Source organism: Artemia sp. Qi Xiang Cuo, chromosome 7 (genome assembly GCF_049724085.1).
Source record: "Artemia sp. Qi Xiang Cuo chromosome 7, ASM4972408v1, whole genome shotgun sequence".
In the NCBI taxonomy this organism is placed as follows: domain Eukaryota; kingdom Metazoa; phylum Arthropoda; class Branchiopoda; order Anostraca; family Artemiidae; genus Artemia; species Artemia sp. Qi Xiang Cuo.
Window position 1 is genome coordinate 16,554,505 of NC_142800.1, and position 11,968 is coordinate 16,566,472.

General features: G+C 34.7%; 1 protein-coding gene across 1 annotated transcript in view; it reads right to left on the bottom strand.

Moving 5' to 3' along the window:
• The window catches only part of PKD (serine/threonine-protein kinase D3), a 177,902-nt gene that overhangs the window by 31,615 nt on the left and 134,319 nt on the right, over window positions 1–11,968 (bottom strand). The window contains exon 11 of the mRNA XM_089092070.1: window positions 9,170–9,340. Within this exon, the coding sequence (XP_088948196.1) occupies window positions 9,170–9,340 (171 nt within the window). The remainder of the gene's footprint in view (window positions 1–9,169; window positions 9,341–11,968) is intronic.

Here is an 11,968-nt window from a genome sequence, read left to right on the forward strand (position 1 = left end):
CTGAGACTTAAATTGAGAAATTTTCAGGTTTTGTTCGTCCTTCTTTGGATTTTTCTTATACTAGGCTATTTAATTCATCAGCAAGTCAACTCGCAATGTTTTTTTTCGAAGGGGAACTTTTCACCAGCAAAGTTTATATTGGTTATAGACTTATGAAAATGGTATAACTTAATAGTGATAAATTTCTAATGGTTTGCTGAAGCACGACTGATGGTTCATCAACTTGCGGTAATTTTCTATCGGATCTTAAAAACACGCTATAACTACTGCTCTCTGTCTTCAAAATAATTTTGAATGGGCTTTATTTATGTTTGGAATGCATCCCAATTTCCCTTTCTCCTTTTTTTTGTTTGAGTAGACTAGATAACCTTGCAACAAATCGGCAAGGATATTTAGCTTAGACGCAAAGAAATTTCTCAGAAAAAAGCCTGAAGGGGTAAATAATAAAATTTCGAATCGAAAAAGTGTAGGTGTTTTAATACCAATTTATTACCTTTATTCACTGAAATGTCTTTACATGATTATTTACCCTATTCATTTCAGGGAATATACCGAGGAGTAAAACAGGGAAAACACGACCTGCCCTCAACAAGGAAGACATGAGAGAGCTGTCCAACCAATTTTTGGGGGGAATATGAGCATTGGTGAAGCTGCGAGACATTTCAACTTGAAAATACCCACACTGATATTTCATTTGAAAAGGTTTCAAACAGCTGGTGAGACCAAATTTGTTTATGAACGAAACTTTAATGTAAAATAAGTTTTCAGTCCTGAAGAAGAAAGATTTCTTGTGAGTTATGTCAAGGAAGCTGCCATGATGCAGTGTGGTCTTTCTTTGAAAATTGTGAGGCTGTTAGCTTACCAGTATACGATCGCCAATACTAAAAATTATCCCCCATGATGGAATGACAATAAAATGGCTGGTAAACAATGGTTAAGGGATTTCAGAGAAAAATTCTCCAAAGAACTCTCATTAAGACACCCAGAGCCAACTAGTCTTGCCAGATCAACAGCTTTCAACAAAGAAACTGAAGCTTGTCTTTAATAATTACAAGAATGTTTTGAACCACTATGATTTTCAGTTGTCTGATATATGGAATGTTGATGAGACAGGTTTCTCAACGGTTCACACACCACCCAAGATATTGTCTCCTAAGGGGGTAAAACAAATTGGAAGCATTACGTCTGGTGAAAGAGGCGCTAATATTACGATGATAGCCGCCATAAATGCTACTGGCATACACCTATGTTAATATTTCCCAGGGTCAATTTTAAAGACTTTATGCTGATAGGTGCACCACCAGGTACTATTGGAGCAGCGAATCAGTCAGGGTGGTCCAATGAAAATTTATTCCTGGAGTTTCTGAAACACTTTATTAAGCATGTCAAGCCAACTGCTGCTACACCAGTGATTCTTCTGATGGACAACCACGAGAGTCATGTGACCATACCAGTGATCACTTTGGCAAAATCTTTTGGTATACATTTATTAACATTTCATCCCCTTACCAGTCACAATGCAGCCCCTAGACAGGTCTGGTTTTTGACCTTTCAAACGCTTTTATAAAGTGGCAGCAAATGATTGGATGTTGACACCTGGTAATTCTGGCAAGCCTATCACAATATATAATGTTGCTTCTTTAGTTGGATTTGCATATCCGAAGACCTTCTGCCCGATAAACATTGTAAATGGCTTTAAGGTAGCGGGATTAGTGCCACTAAATGAAAATATTTTCACGGAAGATGAATTTTCATCTTCAACTGTAACAGACAGACCACTTCCTGTCGCTGAAAGTTTGAATCAGAATGACGAGGAAATCATGGAAGCCACTAATTTATCATCCATAAATGCCACTGGAATCATTTCACCAGAGATGATTAGACCTCATCCAAAGGCAGGACCCAGGAAAGAAGTTACAAAAGGAAGGAAGAGAGGCAAGTCAAGAATATTGACTGACACTCCAGAAAAGGAAGAAATTGAGAAACAGAAGATGAAAAAGAAAAAAGTGGGTCAAGTGAGCCGAAAGAAGAAAGCAACGAAACAATTATTTCAGGTTGATTCAACATCTAAGTCTGACATAGATACTGAATTGGCGATGGATGATAATGATATAACACAGATTTTGTTTGTTTGGCCTATTTGGAAGATGAGGAAAATTTTGAAAGAAATAAAATTTCTAAAGGCGATTTTGTTGTTGTGAAGTTGGCTTGCAAAAGGAGTGTGAAAAATTTTGTTGCAGAAGTAATAGACTTATATGAAAGTGAAATACAAATTAAATATCTAAAGAAACTAGGTGATACAAACTCTTTTAGATTTGTAAGGACTGATCAAAAGGAGTACCACACTGATGAATCAGATATTTTAATGAAACTTCCAGTTCCAGTGAAAACCTGTGGGACTGCTCGTCAAACGGAACATCTGCGGTTCGAAATTGATTTGTCAATATTTAATTTAGAATAATTGATACTTGCTAAGAAAAAAATAAGTAGTAAACAAGTTCCTTTTAGTTTTTGTACTTATTTATGTAAGTGGTCAAGGGTACAACATAGAGTGGTCAAAGGTACATGACCTATGTTATACCTTTGACCAGTTAACGTATATTTTTGTGACCTATATTTAATCTAAAAAAATTAATGCAATATAGGTTCCACAGATTATATGTGCGTATCAAGAACTTAAGTTTGTGATGAATACAATAAATCAGTTCATATTGAAACACAGTTGTTATGAAATTATTTTTTTTTAAATGGTCAGAGGTACAACACTCTCCCCTATACCTTGCTTTTCCTCACAGCTGGAAAGTTGGATCCAGTTTAAACTTTCAGGGACAATTGATTTTTTGGGAGGGGTATGGCGACTTCAAATTTTGTGTTGGGGACGGGCGAGGTTATAGTTTTTTCCAATCCTAACAGTAGGAAGAGTAGGAAGTTTCCTACTACTTCCTAAGAGTAGGAAGTTTTTTTTTGTCACTCCTCTGAAGGCGTCACTGCAAGTTTTAGCAAGTTTACTTTAAAAAGAAAACAATCGGAAGCAATCATGGACCTAGTAAATTTAAAATGTGTAATATTTATACTTCTTTCTTTTAACTTGAAAATATAGCAAGGCCGGACCCAGCATTTTTTTCGGAGGGGGTTTTACTCAATTTTTTTTTTTTTTTGGGGGGGGGGGTTACACAAGATAACCTCAAAAAAGCATACAAAATTTGCCTATGTCCAATTTTGTTACATTTTTACAAGCCAGACAAACGTTTCGAGGGGGGTCAACCCCCCCCCCCTGGATACGACCTTGAAATATAGACCCAGGCTTTTCAAATTAAAATGACATTTGACCTTGTAACAGACTCCCTGTTGAAATGGCTACACGGCTAAAAAATGACTACACCGTCCAGATACAGTAATTCAAAAAGTGTTATGTGACACCAACTAAGTAACTCTAATTTTTACTCCACCCAGCAAATACGCAACGCAGACTTTTATCTAAGGGAGAGGGATTCAAAGAGACGTGAAAAAAAAGGCAAATTACATTGAAAAAAAAGGCAAATTTGGGAGAAAGTGTACAAGTTGGAGTGTATTTTTGGACAAGTTGAAACTTAAGCTTGCGGGAGAGCGAGAGACAAACCACATCTCTTTTTAAAAATCATCTTTCCTTTTGAAATAATTCAACTCATTTCGAAATTGATCTAAAAGTCATAATTCCGGGACTACTTCTGCTAGGAGATATTTCTTTGACTTATCTGTTCCCCGGATACATCTTTTTAACGAATTAATCAAAAAAAGCTTTTTCCACAAAGTAAGTTTTTCAAAGAAAAATGAAGAACTCCGTTAAACCAAAAATAGAATCAAATAATCTACCAAGCATACAACCACCACAAAATCAGTATCAATAAATAAATGAAATTCAAAACGAACAGAAATTAAAACAAATAACAGAGTGAAACTCAAAACGAGCAGAAATTAATATGATTAGTGTTCAAAACGGGATGCTATCATTTCATCTAATCGTCACAAGCATTAAACGTCATTTGACAACAAGGAAAATCCGTCAGAACCACTAACCGTCAGAACCACTAACCGTCAGAACGTCGACAGTCATAACATCGACACGTCAAGACATCCACAGTCACAATTTCTAGCTGTCAGAATGTCAAGAATTATAACATCGACACGTCAGGACATCGACAAAATCAGGTCGGACATCGACAAAACAGGTTATAAGTTCATATAATATTAATAGGAATATAATAGTTTAGAAACAATTTCGTTGGTTTATTAGCACAGCAGGGGGGTGGGGGTAACGTATAGGATATATTAAGTATGTAACCTAACCGAGGTACCTTTTCCCCCCTAAGCCCCAAAAAACTATAGTTCTTAAATTTTAGATGTTATGACGGATTTTGTCGATGTCCTGACGTGTCGATGTTATGACTCTCGACGTTCTGTCGGGTAGCGATTGTGACTGTGAACTGACGTGTTGGTGTTATGACTCTTGATGTCCTGACGGTTAGAGGTTCTGACAGATTTTTTGTCGATGTCATGACGGATTTTGTCGATGTCCTCACGGTAGTGGTCCTGACGTGTCGATGTCCTGGCGTCTTCCCGTTCAAAACCCCTATGCTTTCTAAAAGCCAGAATATAATTTGTACTTTACTGAACTGAATTTACTGAAAAAATTGTGCATTGTCAGTTTATTATAGATATGCTGATATTTATTCCTTAAAATCTTAATCAATTTTTGAATTCTTAAAGTTATAAAGATGAAAACATTTAAGAGAATTTTTTTTTCAGTAAAGTTTTTACTTCAGTAAATTTTTCAGTAAAATTTTTACTCAGTAAAGTCTTTACTTCTTTTTGAAAAACTTATTTTGTGGAAAAAGGTTTTTTTTTTAATTAATTTCTGTTCGTTTTATATAAGCATAGTCTTTTTCAGGGGAAAAGTTAATAATAGTTTGAATCTTTCAGGTTTTCCTTTAAGAATTAATAGTTTGGCCTCCTATTTATAAGCTGGAGAAACTTTTTTAGCAATTTTTAACAGCATAAGATCTTTTGAAAATCATGACAAAAATAGTAGTGTTAAATTAGTCATATGCATCCTCTAGTTGACCTTATAAATAAAAGTTAATACTATTCCCAAAATTATATTTATGCTCTTTCACACAGCCTGGATACACTTACACTCTTTTGATTTAGTAAAATTTTAAGAGCAAAACTAGCAATGGAAGTAGCCCCGAAAATTTGAACTTAATAACCTCAGTCGTTCTTGGTACGTATATTGCTGAGATGTCTCATTGGCAACCAAAATACCAACAGTGTGTTTTCATTTAATTTTAAAGCCAAATTTAGTTTTTAAGCATAATAGGCGAATTACATAACTATGGGGGTTGACCTACCCAATAACCCTAAAGATATAGTTATTAGACCATTCAGCTATGCTGAACAAAATGGCTGTCTTAAAATTTAGATTGGAAGTGTCTGGAAAATTATGAGCTAAAGAGGAGGGCTGATTGCCCTCCTATCACTTTTGACTCTTAAGAGGGCACTAGAACTTTTAATTTTCAATCAAATTAGCTCCAATCATACTACTAGCTATAATAGAGCATCCCTGTCTATGTCCTTATATGCCCTTTAGTGCTTATATGCCCTTTTAATACCTCCATGCATATAGGCTTTTCGTTTAATTGAAACTCCTATACGTTCCCTAAAAATTTTAGCTTAATACCATTAGAGTCGTTAGTTACAGTAACCCTAGAAGCAGCATTGAATCAATACACAGTGTCTTCTGGCTAGCTCAAAATCTACAACCTATGATGGTATGAAGGTGAAATTTTCAGAGAATATTTCTGTTGTACGGATGACAACCTGCCATCCGTATGCAGGTTGTCAAAAGGGCATATCAGCACTATCTTAGGAGCAGTTTCGTGGGTGAAATTATAACATACAACGCTTGTTGAGGGGGCATTGTACTAACCAAAAGACAATATTTTGCATCATAGTATTAATGCTTATACTCCTACAACTACTACTATTATCACTATTACTGGTGCTACTACTACTGCTTCTAAAACTAAGAATACTACTATAAAGTGTACTCTCACTGCTACTTCTATATTTACTGGTAATACTACTTCAACTAATAAACCTAAGGGTATTAAGGCGAAAATTTTGGGCAATATTGTAACTGTATTGAAATAAATCGAAACACACTTTGCCCATATAGGTTTTCAAGAGGAGGTATGAGCAATGTTTCAAGACCGGTTGATGGTATTAAGTTAAAAATTTCATCGCGTGCTGAAGTGGATGTTTAAAAAAAGTTGCTATTTGCATACTGCTACTACAACTATTGCTACGCATAATTAATGAACCTTTCAACAATGTTGAAAAAAATGTCTCAAAACTTTGCTTGAATATTTGTTATGGAAAATGATGGGTGTTGGGGGGGGGGGGCTCCAAATAACTTTGAATCTTAAAAAGAGCACTATATCTTCCAATTTAAAATCAAATGAGACCCATATGAATTTAATACCAGCCATTTCATAAAAACCTTATGTGTCCCCAGGGCTCTTGAAAGCCCTTGCCCCAGGGCTCTGGGGGGTTTTTGCCAACCCTGGAATCATTTTATATGTTCCTTTGACTATTTTAAGCAAAATTGCCATCTCAGAATTTCAATCAGATGCATTTGGTGAAAAGAGGGGTAGTTGGTAGGGGGGTGCAACTTGACATCAATCCCTATTGACTCTAAAGAGGGAACTAGAACTTCAAATTTCAACCAAATGATCAACCTCTGATCATTTTGTCTCTTGAAAAGGGCACTAGAACTTATGATTACCAATCCAATGAGTCCCCTCCAAAGCATATACGACCACCCTTTTTACAAGAACCTTATATGCTCCAAGGGCATAACTTGCAACCCTTTTCCTGAGAGCTGTAAGGGGGGGGGGATGTCTTCCTCACAGACACAATTTCCAAAACCTTCAACAACGATGAATAAAATGTTTTGGTCTATTTTGAGAAAATCGTTATCTCATAATTTTAATCAGATGCGTTTGTTGAAAGGATGGGATGTAGGGGAGGGTGGGGCTAAATGCACTCCGTCACTTTTGACGCTAAAAAGGCACCAAAACTTCCAATTTTCAACCAAATGAGCCACTTCTAAAGTTAAACAACCATCCCTTCCATAAAAACCTTCAATACCCCCTGGGCATAACTTACAACCATTGCCCCTAATCTTTGGGGTTTGTTTCAACCCCAAGAGCCTTGTTATATGAAATTTGGACTATTTTGAGTAGAAAGGCTGTCTCAAAATTTCTATTAGATGCTTTTCGCGACAATAAAACGTTTGTGGGTGGGGGGGCGCTTGCTGCCCTCCTTTCACTTTTACTCTTAAAAAGAGCGCCATATCGTCTGAATACTACTGTAATGAGGTCCCTCCGAAGTTTATATGACCGAACTAATAAAGGAGCACTAGAGCTCTCAATTCCAAATTGAATGAACCTTTTTTGAAGTCTCTACGACAACGCTGTCTCTAAAAACTTATATGCCCCCAGGGCAAAACTTAGTACCTTTACCCTGGGGGCTGTGAGGGGTTTTTCATCCTCAAAGACATACTTTCCGGACCTTTGAACTACGTTGAACAAAATGTACATCTCAAAAATTTGATCGGATGTGTTTGGGGAAATAATGGGCGTGAGAGGGGGTTAGTTGCCTTCCAATCACTTTCGACTATGAAAAAGGGCAATAGCCCCTTCAATTTCCAATCGAATGAGCCCTTCTTGAAGTTTCTACGACAGCGCTTTCTATAAAAACCTTATATTCCCCCAGAGTATAACTTACAACCCAGGGAATTTTATAAAGAAAAACAGATTATAATCGTAATGTGTAAGAATCTTACCAGACAAGGTCGTACCCAGAATCAAAGAGCGTATCACAGATTTACAGAAAGAGCGTTTTCTTAATTATACAGAAGCATCAAAACAAAGTAACTGAAATTGTAGCAGGACAAAGCTATAGATTTAACAATAATAATAATAATAGTCGTACGTTTTTATTAATATTAATCATAATATCATCAAAACATCATAAAAACAATCATATAATATTATACTTATCAATATTATAATATACTTGCGAATAATCAATACTTACACATTTACATACTTACACATTACAGATTACTGAAGTGTGCAGCAAAGCATACACAAAATAAATGCATTTGGTGCATAAGACTTTAAGTTAGGGGTAATCTTTAACCTAAAAGTATTGAAAGATTTTTGCCTCTATCACAGCCAATGTTCAATACCTCCTGTGAAGCAAATGCACCTCTGCAAATGCGACCAAGGTAAAATGAATCAGCAAAATTTACAAAATATGCCCTCACTTTGGTAGACAGGGATGGTATTATGAGCAAGCTGCACTGAACTTCAGCATTGTATTCCAGTCATTCTAGATCATTTTTCATAAGAACTAATCTTAGAGATTAACATCACTTAACAACAGAAAGAGTTAAACAACACTTAACTGTTGAATAGTTGTCGTTTTAGGCACTTTAAAACGTAGGGGAGGGTAAAGAATTCCAAATTCTATCAGAAACGCCAGCTTAGAGTTGGCTAGCCACCTTAACCTACCTAGAAGTTTCCAATCTTATGATAGCTTACTTTGTATAGATTGAATTTTGAGTTAAAATACTTCTCGAAAACAAAAATCTGATAAATTATGACGTAGAGAGACACTTCAGCTTAATTCTATATAAAAAAAAAAGTATATTTATGATCTCAGCTCTCCAATATTCTTTGGTAATTTCTATTTTTTATTGAAGTTACCAGATACTGTAGTAAAAGAGACACCATGATTTTCTTTTTTCTCCCAATCTTCCCATGCTAATCGATAAGGATTGTACTTTTAGTACTTTCCCATATTCTTTGGTTTTCAGCACAGTATAAGCAAAATGAAACGAAGAGTAATAAACAAAATGAATAATTACAGTGAATAAAATAAATAAATAAAATAATAAATAAATTATAGATTATAATAAATAATAATAACATCGATTAATAGTAAAACAATAATAAAATAAATTAATAATAAAACATGAATTGATAATAAAAAAATAAATTAATAAACTGAGTTAATAAATAAAATACTGAACAAATAAAATAAACAAAGGGAAAATTATTACCTGGGGCAACTTGATTGCCAGCAGATTCAATGACCAGCATATCAGTGAGAAGGATTTGTTTATAATACTGTTTTGTATTTTCATTTTGATACAAAGTAACTGATGTTGGATCTAGCCTCCAGTAATGCCTTTTTCTTGTGTGATCCGTATTTGTGAAATGTACCATCCAACCTGAAATATATTCGTTCAATATGATAATCAACATCTAAATAGCAAACAAATTTGTAGGTCCGATGATCGACGTTAATTTTAATACAGAAAACAAATGCTACTCGACGTAGGTATTGTAAAATTCCTAACATGAAACGATAATGAATATCTTATATATATATATATATAATATATATATATATATATATATATATATATATATATATATATATATATATATATATATATATATATATATATATATATATATATATATATATATATATATATATATATATATATATATATATATATATATATATATATATATATATATATATATATATATCCACTTGAGACACGTAAAAACCCACTTGAGACACGTAAAAACCCACTTGAGACTATTTACTCCTTAAAGTGAATGTTAAGTTTCTAGATTAGATGCGACTTTTTTTTTGTGTTAACCACCTATGACACATTCAAGGATATCAATTCCCAAAGTTTGAGGGGGGGGGCAGAAAATACTTTCGAACTAAAAATAAACCAAGCATACAATTTTTACTCCTCAAAACCTTAACTCTCTTTTTGATTTTCTTTCCGCTAATCTAGCCTTCTCACTTCACCGCCGCGGAAGACGTCTTGCACGGGTGAAATATCCGCGTTATTTTATTACTTGTCTTTTTTCTACTTGTCCGCTTATCTTAGAAATACACTTTCTGTACATTCCAGAAGACAATCATCATTAATCATCAATTGTCCTTATAAGCGTTGGAAAACCTCAGATAATAAAATGGATTTTTTTTTCATTATAAGTAGAGAAAATTCTAAATAATAGTCTCTTGCTTATAATGAGCACATAATAGGCTGGATGTGTAGTTGTAAGTCAATTTAGGATGAAAGTAATAACATATAATTAATCATAAACAATGATAATCGGCTTCTGGAAAACAAAATTTGCATCACTCATCTATTTTCTGGTCACAGATCTTACAAACTCACTTTGTTTCACAACTCTCGTATCTTGCCCTTTTCTTTCAAACAGTTCGTGGTAACTGTAAGTAAGGAGCGACCCGGCTCAATGGTAACCGAAACTCAAGAAAACGGGTTTTTGATACCAATATATATATATCAAAAGAATCAAATTTTAATGCTGATTTCAAATATATAACTTTCATCAAGTTTAGTGCTACCCGTCAAAGGTTACACGCCCGAGACAATTTGGCTGATTTTCAAAAAAAGGGAGAAAGACCCCCTAAAAGATATAGAACCTTAAGGAAAATCACACCATCATATTCAGCGTATCAGAGAACCCTACTGTAGAGGTTTCAAGCTCCTATCTACAAAAATGTGGAATTTTACATTTTTTGCCAGAAGGAAGATCACGGATGCGTGTTTATTTGTTTTTTTTTTGTTTTTTTTTGTTGTTTTTTTCCCAGGGGTGATCGTATCGACCCAGTTGTCCTAGAATATCGTGGGAGGGCTCATTGGAACGAAAATTAAAAGTTTTAGTGCCCTTTTTAAGTAACGAAAAAAAATGGAGGGCAACTAGGCCCCCTCCCACGCTTATTTTTTTCCCAAAGTCACCCGATCAAAATTTTGAGATAGCCATTTTGTTCAGCATGGTCGAAAATATGATAAATATGTCTTTTAGGATGACTTAATCCCCCGAAGTTCCCAGAAGGAGGGCTAAAAGTTATGAACTTTACCCAATGTTAACATATAGTATTGGTTATTGGGAAGTATACATAAGTTTTCAGGAGGTTTTTTTTCTGGTAGTGGGAGGAAAGGGTGGATCGGTGGTTATGTTGGAGGATCTGTTCATGATAGAAGTTTTCATGGGGGAAGGGAAATCGCCATGAAGAAGGCGCCGGACTTGCCAGCATTATTTATTGGTTATTGGGAAGTATACAACCATTTTCAGGAAGGATTTTTTCTGGAGGGGGGGGGAGCTCGAGGAGGGAGCTAATCTGGAGAATATTTCTATGGAGGATGTTTCTTTGGGGTAAGGGAAATTTCTATGAAGGGGGCGCCGGATTTCCAAGCATTATTTAAAAAACGATCAGAAATTAAATAAAAAAAAACAACAAGTTTTTACAACTGAAATGTAAGAAGGAATATTAGAACTTAAAACGAACAGAAATTATAACGTATGTGAGGGGGTTCTCCCCCAAGTCAATACCTCGCTCTTTACGCGACAGTTTTTTTTAGTGCTTTCAAAAGAGCTATCTATTCTAATTAAACGGCCTTTGTGATTCAAGGGTTTGTGAATCAAAATTTTTTTTACTTTTAATGTAAAGAGCATCGTATTGACTAAGGGGAGAACCCCCTTATATACGTAATAACATATACGTAATAAAAAAAAGCAATAAAAAAATAAGCGATACGGCTCAATAGTAATCGAAACTTTTAAAAATGAAATTTTAATTTCAATAAATATATCAAAAGAATGTGTTTATAATGCTGATTCTCAATATATAAATTTTATTAAGTTTAGTATTACTCATCAAAGGCTACGAGCCTGAGAAAATTTACTCGATTGTTTAAACATTGGGGAAAGATCCCCTACAAGTGAAAGAATTTTAATGAAAATCACACCGTGAGATTCAGCGTATCAGAAAACCCTATTACATAGGTTTCAAGCTCATATCT